Here is a 21,940-nt window from a genome sequence, read left to right on the forward strand (position 1 = left end):
GACTTCTTTGTCTCAGATGTCACATTATGTGGTGAAGCTCCTTGAGAAGTAACTTCTTCTTCACATGACAGGACAGGTCACTTATTCAATGTAATAGGTGCTTGCATGTGCACACACAAACACACACACACACACACACACACACACACACGTGCACAGATATCCACTGTCTACACTGGAAGCCCCGAAATATTGGTGGTTGCCCCTAGAGCTACTTTGTCATCAGACGATAGTCGATGGACTCTGATATTGTAGACAGCCTATCCAAAATCTTATCCCTTAACAACAACTAATTCATGCCTGAACATAATCTTAATCGAACCACAATTAACATCTTACCATTAACCTTAACCAGGAGCTCAGAAATTAAGATTTTTCTCATTAGGACCAGGCTTTGGTCCCAATGAGTTTTACTGGTCCTGACAAGATCAGTGTTTATACTGGAAAAGGTCCTAAAGAGGTAACAAAATGAGTATGCACGCACACACTTACACATGCACGCACGCACGCACGCACGCACACACACACACACACACACACACACACACACACACACACACACACACACACACACACACACACAAGCACCAAAGGCATTTGGCATCCTACAGAGAAGTATCTCCATCAAGTATCCTCAGCCAGGTGAAGCAGTTTCAAAAACAGCCCTCTCTCCAACTGTTAAACAAATAGGGAGCCCCTACAAAGGTGTGCAAAAGAATCCACATGATCAAAGTGTATGAGAATGGCAGCCTTGTCCTTGCCTGGCCATTATCAGGCCCCATGAATGCCTGTCTTCTCCTCTTTTGTTGGCCGGGGCATTGACAGTCACTCACCCGGCAATGACTGTCACACCAGTGCAAAGAGCCAGCCGCCGACAGGGGCCAACCACATCAAACGAGGCTGTCAAGGGGCCCTGCTTGTGAACCGTGGCAACAAACACCTCCTGATCCTCACCTACAGCTCAGCAGCAGACACCCACCGCTGTGCTCTCAGCAACTGCCTCCACTGAGAAAAGATGTACTGCCTGGACCTCATTTCCCTCCATAACCCCCCCCCCCCCCCCCCCCCCTTCTGTCTGTCTGTCTGTCTCTCTCTCTCTCTGTGTCAAGTAGGGCTTGTGTTAACCTCCAGCATGCCGAGACACAAAGGGGGCTGCTAAAGTGTTTAAGAATGCTTTATGGATGCATGACAAGGGGAGGCTGACACTGCAGGGGGGGTCAAAAAAGTAACCAGGAAGTGAATGAGATCAATTCAGTTTTACTAACGATTTGGAGCTGAGTCACACTTGATTTAAACTGTATGATGGTAGGACTACAGGAGACAATCTTTTTGCACAGGCTGGAACAAGTGCTTTGGTGCAGGCAGCAGGCGAGCAGGTTGCATGTGTATACAAGCAGCTTCAGATTTCACTGCAAACGTTACCTCATATGCAGTTTTTACTCACAGACAATGAGAAATTTAAAAAAAGCACACAGTTACTACTGTGAATGCTGTACAAGTCCTGAGTTAATTTACACGCCTGCAGAAAGTTGCGGTGTGTTTTGGTGACCGGCTTGATGCTTATAAAGATACCTGAAACATTGTGCATTTCACTTAAATATCCATGTTATCATTCATGTAGTTTTAGATGGTCTTTAATCAAATTATTAAAACTTTCTAAAACTACTTTTATATCATTTAATATTGAAGTCATAATGTTACCTGTCTGAACCCCCAGGGACTTTAAAGTTGCATGAGCAAATGTTTGACCACTAAAAGAAGCATTTATATATTCAAATAAAAAAGAAACCTTTATACATGTGAAGACACAGGAATATGATGCAAAACTATAGTTTTAATACAATCATTTACAGCTTTGCCTCCTGTTTGACCTCTAGTGCGACTTGGGTAAATGAGGTGAGACTGCCACCTGTAGGCCAAATATAATTCACTCTCCATTATAGACTGATGGGAAAATGTATCTTCTATATCTAGAACATTTGAAAGGAAAGAAAACTTTTTGTTCAGAAATATTGAGCAATATATAAAGACAGTTCTGCCTTTATGCTATTGAGAGAAGACAGAACATACATTAATAAATATTACATAATGCAGGTAATCAATACAACTCTGTCTGTCTATATTCTATTCCATCTATACTATTCCACCAGTGCAATATTTACCACTACCAGTGCCATTTTTGCAATTTCTCTAAATACATGTGCAATTCTTGTAAATACCAGTGTCAACTCTGTACATTCTTACTTTTACTATTTACTTTTACTATCTTAATACTTTTGTTAAACTGTGTTTGTTTTTTAACTTTAAATGAGTCAAGCACCTTTGAATTTCGTTGTAACTTTTACAGTGACAATGACAATAAAGTCTTATCTTATCTATCTTATCTTATCTAATGATTCAAATGTGCTGTTGTGTGGTAGCTCTCTTATGGAAGAAAATTAGGGCGATAGATAAGAAAAATATCCAAGAGGGAGATTTTATTTTACATTTGAAATTTAAAGTCGAAATCTCAAGAAGAAGGTTGAAATATTTAGAATGAAGCGGAACAAAATGGAAGATTTTGTCTTTATTTTGCACTTGACAGTAAAATCCTCATCTGAATAATTTTCACTTTATACTCCACATTTCAACTTCATTCTCCTCTCATGGTTTCCTCATGTCTGATCCTAAAACTCTTCCGTGCTTTTTGAACAACTACAACTGTCTCATGAATCCAAGCGACATTCGCCTCACTCCATTTATCGGTGATCTTCTCACCAGGCCTGCCCAAGCCGTTAGCTCTCCCCGCGATTGGCTTGGTCTTATCCAAGATGGCTGCGCGCTGCTGAGGGAGAACGCGGTTATTACAAGTCAACATGTCAGTCCTCAGGGTCTGTGCCGTCGCTAAATGTCTCAGTCGCCCCAGTTTGTTGGAGAAGTGCGCACTTCGTGGGTATTTTGCGGACTGTTGTCGGCTGTGTGCGTCATTTAGAAGCGGAGCAGTCAGACGAATATCAGGTGAGCGGAAAGATCCTCTCAGGAGGGTCTGAGTTAGTCCCACAATGTTCACTATTCAAGTGTCTTCAGGAATAATATTATTCAAATAGAGTCATTTAACCTCTGAATAGTTCTTGTCATGTCAGACGAGCAGCACAAGGTAAGAGGAAGGGGAGTTTATTTGCTGCTGGAGGGTGCTCGACAGTTAAAGTGTTGTTTAGTGATTGATTCATATTGACAGAGTATGAGTCAACTTCTCAGAGCTGTGCTTTAGTTGGGTTTGTTCTCTGTAATAACTTCAGACTGAACCATTACCATCATTAGTTCACTAGAGCAGCGTCCTCTCGTCGAGGACTCCTGACCTGAACGAGTTAGCCACACATCATGTCTGCCATGATCAATATCTCCCAGATCAAACATATAAGGTCATCCATGTTATAATATCATCACACCTGCACGAAGGTCACTGTCTTCTCACCTGCTCACATTCTGTCCCCCATGTGCACTTTATCCTCAACCCAGCGGCCACGTTTTTAAGGTCATACCATCCCACTGATAGATTAGCATCACTGCTCTAATTCTCTGTTACATTTGGAACCCATCTCAGGTTTATTAGTTACCTACAGGGCCATCCGTGGCTTTTAACAAGCAATTTACAATGTAGCCCACACTTAAAGATTCAGTGTGTAAGATTTAGGTGAAAGGGATCTATGAGCAGAAAGTGAATATAAAATAATCCTAGTGTGTTCCATCTAAATTGTACGAACTTTGGTTTTCTCTACTCTAGAATGGGCCCTTTATATTTAAATCCTTTATATTTATGTCGGGAGCGGGGCCTCTCTATGGAGGGAGCTATGTTTTTTACAGTTGTCCAAACTGGACAAACCTTTTGAACTTTTATAACAATTGAAGCTGCAACATGCAACTTCACCACTAGATGTCATGAAATTCTACACACTGAACCTTTGAATGTCTTGTCTCAATTATTAGATATTACTCTTATTATATTTTACTATTTCAAGGTGTGTCATTTGTATCTATTCTATTTCATTTTGTTGTTTTCATGACTCTTATAGTACTTGTTTTCTAATCTTTCAGTATTTATGTGAGCTTTGTCTACATTTATAGATATACAGGATATTTTCACTACTTATTATGTTGCATTTCATAATTAAGTCATTATACCATAGAGAAATTTACTGATTTATGGGCATTAGGCGATGCATTGTGCTGTTGATATATCCTGTCATTTTCCAGAATGTGTATGCCCTACAAGGGGGACTTCATGGATTTCCACATGCATTCTCTGTGTATGTTAACTGTAACATGTTTTAACATGAATCCAAGCCAACATTTAATTGTTCCTTAACAGCAAGCTATATACAGAATGCTCTTAGTAGTGTTATAAGTTGTTGCATCATTACTATCAGAGGCACCATAGTTATACAGTAAGCATTAGGAGTCTAAAGCCAAGCCTAAACTTTTTAATACTATTGTATTAGTTTAGGATATAAAAGTATAAGTATGCCACAATTATTTAGAAATATTATTGTAAGCTCCAATGGCAAACAGCTGTTTTTATTTTTGTGTTGCAGAGACACCTCTCCAGCTTCAGAGAAGAAATGTTTCGCTTGTTATCCCAAAGAAAGAAGATGCAAAAAAACGTGTGTTGGAACAGTCTCAGCTGTTTGACGGTATGCTACCACATTTTTAACCCTTAATATCACGCTATGCTGAATGGTATGTCATAAATGAGAGACATTTAGTATTCTGTACTGCTATCTATATTTCAGTGTATTGCTCTGAAAAAACTTGGCATGTAATTTACTTATATTAATGGTTTTTATTGTTTCTCCATCTAAGTGCTTGAGGCCAGGATCCAGCAACTCGAGACGGACATTGTTTTGGACGTCCAACATGCTGATGTGCAAGTTGTTAAAGCCAGCTCTTCTGGAAAAGGAGTCTCATCTAGTTGGAGTTCCAAAACCACATCTAAGGACAAGACTGTCATTTCTAAATCAGGAGCTAAAGGAACTTCTAAATCTCAGCAAAGCCGATGGATGGAAAAATTAGCTAAGGAGAAAACAAAAAAACTTCAAAAACAGCAGGAAATTAAGCAAACTGTTCAGAAGAAACCAACAGCCAAATCAAAAGGAAGCAAAAGCAGCTCCCAGATCCTACCAGGCACAGCACATAAAACCATATCTACCACAGCTAACAAGACCACACCTGCGGTAAAGCCAAGCAGAGGATGCACAAAAATATCAGATAAAATTCATGCTGCGGCCACTTCCACTCCAGCCACAGAACATAAAGCTTCTAAAGGGAAGTGTAAGAACTCTAGAAATCAGCATCCTGGTGACAAGGAGCAAAGTCAGACTGTTAATGATGCTCAGAACACAGTTATGAAGCTGGCTGAGGTGGAAGAGTTGGAGGAGAGGCTCATTCAACAGGTGACCCAGCGGACCTCCTCTAGTGTCGCAGAGCACCCACAGGTGGACAGTGAAGGAAGTACATATAGGGACATGCAGCTGAGCATCCGCTCCTACCTGGAGGCGTGTGTGTTTTCGGGGAACATTGAGAGGGCAAGCGGATTCCTGCTCAGCCAGCACAGAGTAGTACGTCGACGGAAATTTCTGAACACTGATGTTTACAACATCCTGATGAGGGTGTGGGCCAAGAAGGTGAGTCCAACTGTGTTTAAAAATGTACACCTTTTAGTATGATTGTAGCTTTGTGTAACAGTTACTTGGAAAACCCTTGTTATTATTAATAATGCTAGTGGATACTAAGAGAACTGCAATCAGCATCCTGTTTGTGCACCTACTCACACTCCTGACAAGCATCTCGAACATCTTCCAGCATTGATGCGACACATGTGTATTGTAACATAGTGACCCACATCATGCTGATAGAAGAGCCAGGTAAAGTTATACTTTATAATTCGAGTACAACCACATTGTGACAGTGAGGCTAATATCAACGTATCTAGCCTCACTGTCACAATGTGGAGAGAAGGCGGACCCACAAAACTGAAGAGTTGAATTCAATACAAACTGAACTAATGACAAACTAGAGACAGATGGCACAGGACAAACAGTTGAAACTAATCAAGGCAGATCGAACAATCAAAACTGGAGGGAAACACACAGGCAGGAAGTAAATTGAACCGAAACATGTTAGGGAGATCAGAACTACAAAATAAAACAGGAAACCCCAAACTAAAACAGATCACCTTGACACTCACACTGATATCGGCCACCAGAATCCATAGCTGTCAGGCTCTAGATACAATCGAACAAGTTTGACTATAAACCATATTTGACTGTTTATATGCCAGGCTCGGGGTAAGTTTCTATCCCCAAGACCAAAAGAAGCTCCCTCCATAAACGATTCCCCCACTGCTTTTGACCCCGTTTCCCCTGGCATCTGTCACACAACACCGTTTGACCAGAAGGGTTTCATTACTTAACAGTTTTCTGTGTTTTTGTGCTTACGTAAAATATGACTTGGCCGTTTCTTTTCAAAGAGATGTGTCGACAGCCAGTTGAAAATCAGGGAGGGTCTCACTTTTTAAGTTACGATACAATCCGTTTCATGAACTGTCAATAAAACAATTATTGATTCATCACTTCACTGATCATCATTTAGTGAGGTCATAAATGTTAATGTGGTTACTATCCAGTCTAAACACTTTTCAGTGTTTGACTATGTTTGCCCTTTTCACAGCAGATATTTTGTCGTGTCATAGCAGGACCATAATAACATTAACAATGGCTCTCTATGATTAAATATGCCAGTAAGTGAACTCGAATCCATGATAACACAACTCTGAAACTGAAGCGGTGAAATGGAACTCATCCATCATTATTAATTATACCTGTTATTTTCCCATTGCCATGTGTATCAAAATAGTTTCTTTAAAAAAAAACTGTGTGGTCACACCGCTACTAAATGTTTGGTTAGGTTGTTTCTAAACATGGAGTGAAGGATACAAGTCAATTCCTGAATTCTGAAATAAATTACAATTGTTGTCTAATGTGTTTCTTTTTAAGTATAATTCTGTTGTGTCGTTGGTTTCATTGAAAATTGTTGTAGTAAATGTGTAAACTGTACTGCAGTTTAACGGCCCTTCTGTGTTTGTCTTTCCGTGTCTCTCTATTTGTAGGGCTTATTACATCAGATCGGTCGCATATTTATTCTGGTAGAGGAGGCTGGTTTTAAGCCAAACCTGGGATCCTACTCTGCTGCTCTGGAGTGTATGGGCCGCATTCCCAGCTGCTCCCCAAAAATCATCACAAGGTACGAGCTCACGCACACCACACATAAGCTAGTGTCATGACGAGCTGTGTTTGTGATAACATGCATTTGACATGTAAAAACGTTTTTACAGTATCATTTTATATTTGTCAAGAAGGGCATAGAGCCTATCAGAGTTTAAAAAAGGGGGCAGGGCAGTGATACACAGACTCACCAGCAGGTGTCATGTTGTTCTCATGGTTGCCTTTATTCTCCATCATCACCAACAACCGTGTTCATTGCATGGTTTTAGTTACTTACTGTTTGTTCTGGACTTCATGATAAACTTTTCATTAATGACTCTATCTTTGACTGTCACTGTTAATGACTTCTTTAATTGTGACTTTTGTCTCGAATCGGTATTTTCTCTTCGGATGGAGGGGTAGGTGTAGTGTGGGAGCCCACAAAACACTTTTGGAGTTTCAGGGGTAAACAACTCAAATCTAATACAAATGAAGTCACTGGGGGACCGTTTCTCCAAACGTGAAAAAAACATAACATACTGCTCCTGAGGTGCTTTGATATACTATTTTGGTTGATTGTGGAAACATCTGAAGATATTATTGTTTATTTTATAAGACCACTTAGGATAGTTTTGATTGTTGGAACATGCAGACACAATGTTACTGAGAGTGGTTTACTCCACCAGAAACATACTAACAACACATTCTGGTGTATTTCATTTACTTTTGCTCAAAAAACATATTTTTTTGAGTTTTTCAACTTATTACCACCAAAGTCATTGACCAACACCAGCCCAGCCGTGTGTCTGCAGTAACTAGGTCATCCTGACATATCACTGTTAAGTAATATTAATTGTGTTGTTATGTCACTGACTGTGTGTCAGCCTCACACACAGATTTATCATATTACTTTTTAACACACACAACGCTGCTGGACACAGCTCACAGCTTCAGCACAAGACGACATGCATCACAGTTAGTTTGCCTGCTTGATGGCAGCCGATACAATCAGTTGGCATGCTGCCCAGGCAGTGGCAGAGCCCATATTTGAATTCTTTTTTTTTCTTCTTAGGGGCCTGACATAAGTCCAGACTTATTTTAGCATGAAAAATAAAAAAAGGGCACCAGGGTTGTTTTTGATTTACAGTCATGGATGTTGACAAAGGAACACTGCTGAACATAATCACCCCATAATCTGTCTCAGTTGAAGGCTTCTCTCAGAGGGGGTTCCTCTCCAGAAATGACCTTGTGTCTTCTCACTATGTCAGAGTCACTAATGGATGGGTCAGACTCAGTCAGGCAGTCTGTGTTGATGCAGTTCAAATCCAGGAATATCACTTGACTACAATGTACAGTATTTACCAGGTATGTTTTAATCAAGTGATCACACGTCACTTTCTGGACTTTTGGAAAAAAGCAATGCATAGATAAAATAAAGGCATTCATAAACCAGGCATATACTATGTATGTGTTCATCTGCAAAGAAGCTGTTACAGATACATGGAAGAGATTTAAAAATATTTTGTAGATGGGGAAAAAAATCGATGCATTGGCTTGCACAGCTTTATCGGATGATGTTGTCACCTATGTGTTGCTATTAGCTGATAAGAAACGTTAGAAATGTTAAGTTGCAAAGAATTTAATTACTTTGAGGTGATTTAGAAATGACATTGCTATTACATATTGTCCAACATATCTTTTTCAAATTAGAAATGTTTACCTCAGTACATGTTAAAGGTATTAGGTATGTTGTCAGTGTTAGCACTTGACCATTCCTCTTTGTAGACACTTTTTGATTTGAGAAGAATAACCTGAATTCACCATTAGTGTTGGTCTTCATGGTGTTGAAGCCCCATAGGGAAAGGGAGTGCAGATTCAACCCACCACCTTCAGAAGTCAAGCTTTGACCCTAATAAGCTTTTCTCTTTGAAGAAGACAACCTGTGAGTTTGAACACCAGCTAGTTTCTAATCACACTGTGAAAAACAGCCCACTTATTATCAATCACCACAAAACCACAGACGCACTCTTATATTCCTCCTTGACGTCAGTGACATCACACTACAGAGTGTTCCAATAGAGGGGCAGGTGCCAGTAGGGTTGGTGGTAGCTATCTGGTTGGTCCATTGATCTCTGTAAGCTGATGCTCATTTGACATTGTTGTTGTGCAGTGGCGCGGTCCTGCTCAGTCTCTGACCGAGCCACCTGTCTTTTCTCTCACCTTCCTCACTGTGGTCATCATCTCTGTCACTGTGTGTTTGTGGTCTGCCAGTTCTTTTCTTTACTACGTTGTTTCTTCCTTTATGGCCTGACTGCCATTCTCTTGATGTCACTCTTGCCTCTGAAGTCGCCTGGAGGATCCTTGGCCTCAGTGCACTGCTCCTCTCTCCTCTGTCTCCCTTACATGCACACACACACACGCTGACCTACACACACTTATCCCTCTAGGTTTTCCCTTTGTAAGCGCTGTGTCCTCTAGACTTCTCAGCTCCCTGGGGTGCAGCAGAGCAGTCACCATGCCGATTATGCTCTATCTTTCAACTTCTCTGCCTTCTTTGTTCCTCTGGACCACACTCCTAGCACCCAGACTAATCCCCTCTTTGTTTGATGCTCTCTCATTTGCTCTGACTCAAATTGCATGTCAGCATCACAAGAGACTCCAAGGCATTAGTAAAAATATTCAGAAACGGTCCCTCTGTGTCTTGTTTTAGGAATATTTCGCAGACTACATACATAGTAACAGGTGTATGCCTTTTGTCCGGTTGCTTTTGTTGTGCTCATTCATTCATTTACAGAGCTCTGCTCACTTCTGATTTGATTAAGTCAGTGGAAAATTGCTAAGCCAGGGCTCCTGCAGATGGTAATTAGCATCATAAGGTGTACAGGGTAAAGCTCTCTCTAGCTACTCTGCTAGATGATAAATGGGATTTCCTCACTTTTGTCTTTTGATTTACCCAGTGCAAGTCTACTCTGTAGTGAAGCTCTAGGGAGCAGCTCCCTCAGTCATTGTGTGGCAGGGGCTTGAGACCGATTGTGCATGACACTAACAAGCTCCCCCTCTGTGTATGTCTGTGTAAAAATAGCACTTGGGGTGACTTTCAGTCATCCAATTTAACATTGTTTGATTCACACTTATAATAATTATACATTTTCTTACTTTCTGCTGTCGGACATTGTATCCATCGATAATAATGAGGCTTAATTTTTTTTAATTCTTTCCCTCAATGCCCTGCCCTTTTTCTCAAACAGCCGCCTGCTCACATGCAAATATGCTCTACTCCTGTTCAAAGCTGTTATTGGTCAACGTCATACCTGACATTTTTTTGGTTCGGGGGATTTTGACAGGGTAATTTCACAAAAATCGGAGAGTGAGAGCAGAAATCTGAGAGCAGACGTTTTGCAAGTGCAGGAGAGTCTGTTTGAATAAATATTTTACTGATGTCGTCAGTGGCCATCTGCCTCTGCATCAGACCCATACTTGGATTCCAGATAAGCCTGTCAATGCAAATACTTACATTGATATTCTGCAACTGTCAAGATGAATTAATCAGGCACCCAGAAAGTTTTACAATTATCTTAGTCCTATTCCCACAGATCAGGTCAGAAAGTTGTGAACTCTGATCTTCTGATCTGAAGACTCGAAAGTCTGTTCCACCATAACAATTACAATCTCCAATTTAGAGATAAAGATCTAGCTCTTGTGTCAACTGATGGGCCCTTATTCAGAATATTAAAAACTTAAACACAATGGAACGTAGAAGATTCCTGATCACTGTCTGAAAGAGAGTTGGCTGTGTTGTGTTTTCTAATCTGATGGATTGATAACCCAGCATAAGAATTAGGAAATTATACGTATCAGTTATTCTAGTTGTTTTAACCAGTTATTAAACATTGTACACATGTAATGAGATAAACCAAGATATGGGACATCTGCTCAGTCTGCTAAAAAGTATTTTGTGGTGAAGTTCCTGGTGCTAATTTTTATGGGTTATAGTGAATGATTGTCTAATTAAGCAATGCAACTGCTTCCTGAACCTCTCACCACAACAAGCTCAGTTACAGCAGCTACAGAGCTCACTCTATTGGCTTCTTATGAAGCAAGCTTATCTCTCTGTTGGCTTTATCTGCTTTGCTCTACCCACTGCAGGCATCACATAGCACAATACCGTGTCGGGACCATAGACTGTATATATAAAGATGGATGACACATCTCCACTTCATCCTAAAATGTTCTAAAATGAAGCTATCTTTTTATTTATTTATTTTTTTCACATCTTTTTAGTTTGGTTCATGTCCCATCTGCCAACATGGAAGAGGTGGGTGGGGGTCTATGACCTATACTGCAGAGCTGAGAGATGTCTGTCTTTATAAACGGTCTATGGTCAGGACACAGACAATCTGACAGTAAAAATAAACTGATGTATGTCTCTGTATATGCAGGTGCCTGAATCAGATGCAGCAGCACGGTCTGTCTGTGGATGATCTGTGGAGCCAGTGTGTGTTTCGACAAGATGAGAGAGACATGGTGCTGAAGGCCATCCGCGTGATCCATCCCGACTACCAACCCTGCCTCAAGCTGTCGACAAACGAGGGCTATACGTCATTGATTCAGGACTTTTACACACAGGTACCACAGGCCAGCTTTGTCATAAACTGATTCTTAAACTTATCATATAATAACTTAATTTAAAAGCCAACATTTTCCACAGCTTTTTAAGATGGTACCACCATTTTAAATGTTGTCTTAAAGGGTGTTGGAATTAGGGGGATCGGTTTGCAAAGTTGGAATAAAGTATCAATGATTATGTTTTCATTCATCTGTAATCACCTTGTGTTTTATGATAGAATGACCTTTTATATTCACAAAGGGAGCAGGCCCTCTTTAACTGATCCTGCTATGTTGCCCCGCTATGTTTCTACAATAGCTCAGAACAGACAAACACTAATAACGCCGCCTTGGCTCTCCCACATGCTTAGAAAGGGAGGAGTAAATACAGTTATCTTTTTAGAATTCAAAGGAATAAAACTGAAAGTAATTATAGTTTCACCTATACTTTCAGTCTAATAGAAATCTTAATGGAAATTAGGTAAAGGACTTAATTTAAACACAGGGTGTGACTTTAAGTGAAAAACAAGCTATGTATGACAGGAACGAGTTATTTTGAGACCAAGTGTTTTGTATGTTTTGCCAGCTGAAACAGCAGCAAGCTGGGAAAGCTGTCAGACGGCTCCAGCGTGACTACGAAACATTTGATTGTCACCCCATCACAGACAGACAGACAGACTCTGGCCTATTTATAGTGGGCTAACTCTGCTTTCTACTGGTTCCTCTGCTTTCCTTGCCTCTCTTCCTCCTCTCAGCTCTCCTCACATTTTCCCATCTCTCTTCCCCTTCTGATTCTCACATGATTCATTCACAGCTATTAGTACAATTGTTGTATTTTTATCCTCTAGCTTTGCACCATCTTCACTTTGATCTTCATCCAAGTGACATATTTTTGGTTCTTTATTTTAGTGTTGGCCTATGTGTGATGGTAGCAATCAGCAGGGAATGTATTTTTATCCTCCATGTGAAAGAATGCACCTTACTGACATTTTGAACAGGTCAGATGTTAATGCTCAATCACTATTGTTCCTAATTGTATTTGCAAGTGATTTAGTGATTGAAAGTTTGATATACTTTCAACTTGTCATCAGAGATAGTCTGATCTCTCATTTGATATTTTTTTTTTCATCTTGTATCTCAGTAATGCCTTCAGGAAATGGTTTCAATTCTATTGATTTCATCCCTGTGGAGTGATAATGAAGTGTTGGTTTCTTTGTCCATTTATTGTTCATAAGTTGTAAAATTGTACAAGAGCATTCTAGTGAGCAATTTATGTGCCACTGTACCTTCAGCTTTGCTCTGGCTGCTGAACCTGCTCTGTCTCTCTGAGGCCTAATTTACCATCTTCTGTATCTCTGCAGTCTATCAGCTAATAAATGTTAGCACTGCATCTACTCATGTGTACAACCTTTCCATGACGTTTGGATAGCATCCAGTGGTTGGTTCCTTGGCAAGTTCACTTTGAAAAGAAGAACAGACATTTAAAGCACATTTTATTTTTATTACTAAAAAATGAAAATTGACGATTCATTCACAATGTGTCTCTATGTTTTTAACTCTTAAATGTAATTCAAAAATGTGTCCTATCTTTGATTTCTCAGCTTAACACTTCTGTGTCCTAATAACTTGACCCTTTTTGACTAGTCTAAAAAGGCTCCCTTTAATTCTTATGCCCTAAATTAGATTTTCTTATTCTCAGGTCACTTGCCAGCAACTTCCTACAATCTAGTGATAGGGTATCCCAGTCCTGCTGTATGAGGTTAATATCAGGACAAAGTAAACAGTCTTAATTTGTGTCTGTCTCTCTTGCTTTTGTTTGTGTTTTAGAGAGAAGACCACCACTACCCCAAACTGGACTTGACTAAGGAGGAGCTCCTCCAGGGTTTCGAACGTCAGCTGGATGTGGAGCAGGCCTGCACTGTCACCATCGACTCAGTGGAGGCTGCCAAGCCTGTCACTGAAAACATGGCCAAAATGGTAATCAGACTCACCTATTGCTTCTCTTCCTTTTCACAACATCAACTCAAAACAAGGTGTTACAATCTGGAAGAAATGTTTTTGGGACTCACTAGAGTGCATATTCCTCTTACTTATATACACCATATAGTGGCTGAAAACAAGCCCATCCCCCAAAGAATCCATAATTTGAATCCATAATTTGCTGGATCCAGATTTTTATTTCTAGCTGCACCAAATTGAGCACAATCATAGATATCAATCCCCTGTGAATTTTTCCCTGGTAAAAAAAAAAAAAACAACCAACAAACAAATGGACAAGAGTGAAAACCTCCTTGGTGAAGGTAATAAAAGAGTGTGTAGCTTTTAGTCCTAAAGCTATATTCAGCCTTTTATTATTAATCAAATTTACATGTACAACAATATTGCAATTGTTTCCATTCATTGCTTCATTGGTGCTGGAAGAACATCAGGTATCCTCCTATCCGCAGATTGTCAGCAAAGCTCAAAATGCTGGCACACACTACAGATTGTAGTGGGTGCATATAATCTCGGCAGTATTCTGCTTTGTTTGAAGTAAACAACATAAATAAAAGACCATTTACAAAGTGATCATTTATTTAAATTTAAAAACTTTCCACATCCATGGGTTCACATTGTCTCCTAAAAGTAAAGTTTTTCGCTGGTCTAAACTTTGAAATGATTTGCATTTATGCCTGACAGGTTAGAAGAAGAAAGAACATATTCCTGTGGTGTGCTTTTTTTCCAAATCTGGCATTTACAGTCCAGCCTGCTCGCTTCTGCCTCTGCAGATGGTCTTTGTAAGAAGCGAGCAGGCTAAGAGTCCCTGGTGGTCAGGAAGCATTTATAGAAAGGCAGGGCAGCATAATAATGTATTGTAATGGAGGCCGATGGAGACGGCGCAGAGTCACCATCCATCCACAAGACAGAATGTCTCTCTGCCTCTCTCAGACTAGAACTCTAGTAAAGTCCTTCAGCTGAAGAGTGAACTCAAACACAGTCATGCACAGAATGTACATATATATCACAATACATCCACAGGTGGTGGCCTTAGCTGCTGGTTCAAAATGTATAATGACTTCCCATTTGCATCATGCAGTGTGTGATTTCTGCAGGACTGGAAATTTTATGTGACACTTTCTTAAACGTTTCTGCCATCACTCACAGCCATAAGATGGATGACCCACACATGTGTTGTGTTTTCAGAGGGGGCTGCTGGTCGAGCTGGGGGCCCAATGGCAGAAGACCCTTCTCCAGGCCCTGAGGGAGATAAAGGTGATCCTTTCCAGCTCGAACACCAGGGACTACAGGCTTAACCTTTATCCCTACCTCTGTCTGCTGGAGGATAAAGAGTATGTTGACATCATGCTACAGGTAATACAACGAACCTAACCCAGCCTGCCACTCGTTAAAATGCCTGAAACCCAGGATTTAACCAAGATTCATCTGTGTTTGAGTCAAATAGATTTGATTGACGACAGCTTTATTTTTTAACAATTAAGAAGACCTCTGGTGATGTCCTCTGTGATGTCACTGCCACAACTGTTGTTTCCTTGACAATGCTGTTGTTTAACGACCAGTGTGTAAAACCACAAAACTCAAATCAAATAACTGACAGTGATGACCATACCTGGAAAAGCATTTTTACTTTGGCATCAAAAGGGAGCATGCTTTTGATCAGATACCTCTGCTTCCCACATAAAAATTCATGCTTTTTCATTAAACAGAATCTTACAAAAGTGGTAAATACCTTTTGGCTGATGTTTTCACCTTTTAAACTTTGTCCTGTTCTTGTCCAGAGTGTTGCCAACCTGCCTCCAAGTGGAGAGTCGCTGAAGGTTTTAGCCTCAGACCTGGGCAACAGGGTCTATACCAAGTATTCTGTGCGACAGAAACACCAGAATCAGATGGTGGAGAAGCTGGGCAAAATTTACTGCAGTTACACAGACTTGCTGGCCAAAGATACCAAGGTAGAGACATTCTATGTTTCTTAAAGATGCTCCTGATGTCTGTCTTTTTCTTTTATTATGTACAGGAGAAAAAGGAATGAACTTTTCTTTTCTGCATTCATTGTCACACACAACAATATAAATATGCGATAAAGTGTTTTTTTATTTTGATGTATAGATTACAGAAAGCTAATCGGAGCATGACAGTTTCTCAGATAACTTAATGCTCTGGTAAGGGAGAAAGAGAAACATTATATGCAGCACTGCATCTATAAAAGCTGAAGACACATTGTACTTAGGCTACTGGTCACTGAACAATTCAATTGTTCAGCTGAAGTCTCAAATATTTTACTGCTGTAAAGCTGAAAGTTTTAGTGAATTTTTAAATTCAGTTGTCATGCACTTTTTTTTACACTGTTTCACAACAGCAACAAAGTACTTTGTCAAATAGAATTTAGCATTCAATAAAACATCACAGCTCCACCATGGTTTCTCCAAACCTATTGAAACCTAAATGTTAGGTTTGAATAGGTTTGGAGAATTCACTGCAGGCCTTTAACAGTAAAATGAAGAAATTAACCACTGACAGTTGTTCAAAACTAATGGATCTTTCTACAGATGCTGTTTGCATTAAGTAAAGATAAAGATGTTTTGCCCCTGAGTAAAAGTTGAATAAACCACACAGTTGATTTTTGTTTTGATTGTTCTTTAAGGGCAGAAAATGACAAATACTCGCGGAACTGTAAAACAATTCACAATTCTGAGGGAGAATTTTTAAAACAAGGATATGTTGTATACTTCCTCTATACTTCCTCATAGTGCTTGTGCAGTTCATAAGCACTGCATTGATATATTGAACTTTCAACTTTGCTATTGAAGGAAATTATACTGCACTAAAAACTACAATGCCCACGCTGTGTTTCCTCATTGGAATCCCTGAGTCATTGTTCCAGTGTCTTGATGCTTCTCATCCACTGGGGAAAATGCTAATGTCATCAAGATTATAATAAGCAAGAGCTCATTATACTCCAGCAGCTAGGGAAGCTAGACCTTGGTTAAGGTGTTTTCTTCATGGAAGTTATTTCACATTCCACATTTGTAGTTAAATGTATGCCTGTTATGTATTTTTTTCCATTGTTGCTATGACAACAAACTCTTGAGTTCATTTACATTTTATTCAACCACTTTGAAAGTTAAACACTGGAATGTTTGTCTAAACTGACTCTCACCTTTGGTCAGTCTGAGTTATTGTGACTTAAAGCTATTGCACTGCAAGTAACATATGCTGTGTTGTTTCGTGAGGATAAGATATTGTATTTAGTACGCTTTTCCTGAACCAAATAATGTTTATTATGCTACCTTCCTCGCTTCACTCCTGTAGTTCACTTTGGTATGTAGTCATTTGTCATAAGAATTTACAACACCTGTTTTGATTTCATTTAAAGGTCCAGTGTGTAAGATTTAGGTAATGGGATTTTTGGGCAGAAGTTGAATATAAATAATCGAATTTATATTTACATGGAGGGGGTCCTCTGTGTGGAGGCCGCCATGTTTTTTACTGTCGTCCAAACTGGACAAACTAAAACCTTTTGAGTTTTCATGACAACTGAAGTTCACCACAGGTTCACCTCACCCTCTCCTTCCAAACACGAAAAAGGGAACCTGTGGTAGCCTTTAATTGTCATAAAACTCAAAAGGTGTTTAGTTTGTCCAGTCTGGACTAATGTGAAAAACATGGCGGCCTCTGTAGAGAGGGTCACCTCAATGTAAAGTATTTGAATATAAAGGGTATTTCTTGGGTAAAGAAAACTACAATTTTCATACAATTTAGATGAAACAAACTAGTGAAAAAATCATAAGGATTATTCTACATTAAATTTCTGCCAACAGTTCCCTTTCACCTAAATCTTACACACTGGACCTTTAAGTTTTGAATTTTCATCATTTTTTTCTGTTCTGCTTTTCTCTGTGTCTTATCTTATCTGTCTTATCTTTCACTTTGACGAAACAATTGATTGATGAATTGAGAAAGTAATCACCACATAGTTTAATAATGAAAATAATGGTGAGTTTAAATCTGGGCTTTTAAAGTATCCATTAAATATTGACATGCCACTTCCAACCTACTTTAGATAAAACTTCATGGCTTATTTCAGTTAGACTTTCAATGTCTTTGCTTTTGGAAGACATTAGCATAATCATACTCCATGGTGTTTTTAATTAGAGGAAAATATCTTAATCACAAAAAGAAAATAACCTTCTGATCATCTCCCTCTAGGAGTGCAACGTCCTTCCCAGGGAGAAGTGGTGTAACCTGGAGATGGAGCTGACTTCAGGACCCATGTTGCAGGACGGCGAGACAAGCTGGCCGTACATAGTGATTCTGGAGCTGGGCACATGCTTGGTGGATATGATGGTGACGAACCTGAAAATTAATAGTGACATCCTGAACCCAGCCCAAGACAGGAAGCGCATCTCCATCCTCTACCACATGTACACCTTCCGCAGCATCCGACAGGTACAGTCGCTGCATAAATCCTTCTAAGACCAACTTGACTAGCAACCTCCCTTTGTAGAAATTCTGCAGCCTTGTCAAAATGCAGAATGGATGGTTGTCTAAACAGAAGCATCAGCACAGGTCCTCTGATTCTTTGAGAACCTGTGAGTTCTAAGATAAAAACATTCAGATCCAGATCTGAGAGTAAATTGAAAACCTTTGATAACCTGGTAACAAGATTCCCGAGCATTAATGATTGACAGATGAAACTAACTCATGATTGGTTGAAGTTGTATCAGCAGTACCTCCCTACATTGGCTCCATCCCCCGATTGCTACTATGCAGACTCTTCCTCCAAATTTTCAAGATGGCAGCATTTATATCCAGGATATTTCTTCATAGCGAGAGGAAGAGGTGACGCATCGTCCATCTTATTAATAATAATAGTTACAATATACTTTATTTGTATAGCACCATTCATACATTTCATACATGCAGCTCAATGGGCTTTACATACAATAAAACATTTTGAAATGTGATCCAAAATAAGAAAAACTATATTAAGAAATACAAGAACATGCCAAAATGTAATTTAAAAGAAAAGAAATATAGATAAAAGATTTAAAAAAAAATTAAATGCATAAAAACAAATTAATCATTTAAAAAATAGCAAGCAAAGAGAAAAGATTTATTTTAAGACATTCACTGAAATTGCTTCTGTGATATTCAGCCGCAGTCTGTTCCACAACGTTGGAGCTGCATCTCAGTGATCTAGAGGGGAGATAGTTAACTAGAGAGTTAGCTGTGTTACTCTGTCCTAGCCCTAAATAAAAGGTACAGAATCTTAATCAATACTGTATGTTACAGGCAAGCACTGCAGACCAGCTAGAACTGGACTAATATGTTCCTCTTGGTTCTGGTTAACAGCAGAGGTCAGACTTAGCTGGAGTCCCTCTGTATTTATATACAGTCTATGATTAAGAGCAGAAAGAAAAAAAAGATCTTTTCATCTTGAGATTTATGTGGACAAAATTAAGGAATTGTCATCAGGATCTCCTGCAAACTAGGACTGAGGATCTTAGTATTTGAAAGGATTAAGTATAAAAATAATGAACAAAGCAGTTCATGACAAGGACCCTCCATCGGTCAAATTATAGTCCTTCTGACATTTGAAAATTATACACAGTTAATTAAAAGATTGACCGTATACGGTGTAAGTTAACATGCAATGAGGAAAGAAAGAAAGCGTAGTAGGAATGAGGAAAATACCTGAAAACACTTGACCTTCCCTTGGACTGGAAGAGTGTCTGCTACTCTAAAGCCTTGTCTATTTGAACAGCCTCCTATCCAATGTGAAGCTCCAAAGAGTGTGAATTATAAAACCATTTCATCCCTGCATGACTTGGCAGGGGGAACAGTTGAGTAAGATGAATAGGCTCCAGCCTAATCCCTTTTTTAGTGTCCCCTTAATTGGCTCAGTGATTTATTGCCATGGGACCCTGCAGGAAGGTGAGGCAACCGTGTCAGTGAAGAAAGGCAGAAACAGAGCAAGAAGAAACTGGAGTTTTTGTGGAGTTTTTTGCTCTGACAAAGGGAGATTCAGGAGCAGAATTTTGTTCTTATGTATTTTTCAATCTCCTGTCTTATCCCTTCTCCTTGTTTTCCCTCTTCTCAGAGTTTTGCTCATCAGGGGAGCATCCTAATGATTTTACAGCACAGCATGACAGTCTGACTCATGCAAGAAATTCTGAGGTGTTTTTATTTTTCAACTTTTCCACGTTTGTTCCATTTGAGCTGCCAGTAGTCTTCTTGTTATATCAAATAAAAAATGGTATTCGAAGGTCAGAATGTGGTTTTTCACCGGCTAATAATTGCCGTCTCTGTTTATGAGCGATTTCTTTTGTGTGGCTGTTCATTTGAGGTCTCTTATTTGATTCTCCCACCAGATCGGTTTCATCAAGCTCCACCCCATCCTGTCTCAGATGCAACAGGAAGCCATGCTGACCAAGCTGACCTTTGACTCATTCGTGATGCCGATGCTGTGCCCTCCCGTGCCCTGGACTTCTGTGAAGTTTGGAGCCTACCTGCTAACGCCGGCTAAGCTGATGCGCTCTGTGGATGGGGCCGTCCAACACGATGTGTTGCTGGAGAAATGCCAGAACCTCCACCCTGTCTTGGACTCTCTCAACCAGCTGGGCAGCTGTGCCTGGAGGATCAACAAACCCCTGCTGGATATAATTATCTCCATCTTCAATGATCGGGGAAGTGATAAGCTAGACATCCCTCCTCCACTAACAGAGGCCCCCAGATTACCCCCCTTCAACCCTCAAGATCCCAATCACACAGCTTCTGAGAAGGCCATTATAAGAAGAGAGATGATCAATGCCAAAAAGAAATCCAGTGAGATGCACAGCCTGCGTATGGATGCTCTCTATAAACTCTCCATCGCCAACCACATGCGGGATGAGATGTTCTGGTTCCCTCACAACATGGACTTCAGGGGTCGTACCTACCCCTGTCCTCCATACTTTAATCACCTAGGGAGCGATGTGACCCGGGCCATCCTTGTGTTTGCAGAAGGGAAGCCCCTCGGTCCCAAGGGCCTTGACTGGCTAAAGATCCACTTAGTCAATCTGACAGGGTTAAAGAAGAGAACCTCACTACAGGGACGGCTGGAGTACGCCAACACAATCATGGAGGACATCCTGGACTCTGCCGACAACCCACTCAATGTCAGTTAAGCACATTGAAGCACACACACATTCACTTGTTAAAGACATATACAAATACTTTAAAGGTCCAGTGTGTAAGATTTAGGTGACAGGGATCTACTGGAAGAAATTTAATGTAGAATAATCCTCATGATGTTTTCAATAGTTTGTTTCATCTAGATTATACAAATTGTATTTTTCTTTACCCTAGAAAAGGCCCTTTATATTTAAATACTTTATATTTACATGGAGGGGGGTCCTCTCTACGGAGGTCGCCATGTTTTTTGTTTTTTTTTTACATGAGTCCAGACTGGACAAACTAAACATCTGTTGAGTTTTTATGACAACTGAAGGCTACCACAGGTTCCCTTTTAATGTTTGGAAGGGGAAGGGGAAGGGGGAGGGGGTGAGGTGAGGGGTGTTCAGCTGCAACATGCAACTTCATCACTAGATATCACTAAATTCTACACACTGTACCTTTAATTTCTAAAATATTAAGATTGTTTTATATCCAAAATATGTAACAAAATCAAGTAAGGATGTGAATTTCTTGTAGTAAAAATCCTTTTCCATCTTGTATATGTATGAAGGATAACAGGCCAGGCGCTTGTCTTTGTTTCTCTCAGGGTAAGAAGTGGTGGATGAATGCGGATGAGCCTTGGCAAGCTCTGGCATGCTGCATGGAAATAGCCAAGGCTGTGAGATCTCCTGATTCAACAAAGTTCATCTCCAACTTTCCTGTTCATCAGGTAAAATGAATATTTATCTGTTAACAAAGATCTAGGGTTAGGATTTGAATGTCCCATCTCCTCCTAACAATGTGTCCTTTAATAAGACGGTGAATTTAAATCCAAAAATGTAAAGGTATGTTAATTGTTCTTTGTTGAAAATATGAAATAGTACTAATAATATCCTCTGAAAATAATCTGCCATTTAGTCATGTAGCAGTGCTGTCTTGGTGGG

The 21,940-nt window shown here is 39.9% G+C and overlaps 1 protein-coding gene across 1 annotated transcript in view; it reads left to right on the forward strand.

The window, feature by feature from the left end:
- The first annotated feature begins 2,771 nt into the window (after positions 1–2,771).
- polrmt (polymerase (RNA) mitochondrial (DNA directed)) overlaps positions 2,772–21,940 on the forward strand; it is a 45,036-nt gene continuing 25,867 nt past the window's right edge. The window contains exons 1-11 of the mRNA XM_020081344.2: positions 2,772–2,997; positions 4,572–4,670; positions 4,840–5,660; positions 7,145–7,278; positions 11,678–11,864; positions 13,671–13,820; positions 15,027–15,194; positions 15,620–15,790; positions 18,048–18,287; positions 20,213–20,998; positions 21,604–21,726. Coding sequence (XP_019936903.2) covers positions 2,856–2,997; positions 4,572–4,670; positions 4,840–5,660; positions 7,145–7,278; positions 11,678–11,864; positions 13,671–13,820; positions 15,027–15,194; positions 15,620–15,790; positions 18,048–18,287; positions 20,213–20,998; positions 21,604–21,726 — 3,021 coding nt within the window. The 5' untranslated portion in view covers positions 2,772–2,855. The remainder of the gene's footprint in view (positions 2,998–4,571; positions 4,671–4,839; positions 5,661–7,144; positions 7,279–11,677; positions 11,865–13,670; positions 13,821–15,026; positions 15,195–15,619; positions 15,791–18,047; positions 18,288–20,212; positions 20,999–21,603; positions 21,727–21,940) is intronic.

This window comes from Paralichthys olivaceus, chromosome 3 (assembly GCF_024713975.1).
Source record: "Paralichthys olivaceus isolate ysfri-2021 chromosome 3, ASM2471397v2, whole genome shotgun sequence".
Classification (NCBI taxonomy): domain Eukaryota; kingdom Metazoa; phylum Chordata; class Actinopteri; order Pleuronectiformes; family Paralichthyidae; genus Paralichthys; species Paralichthys olivaceus.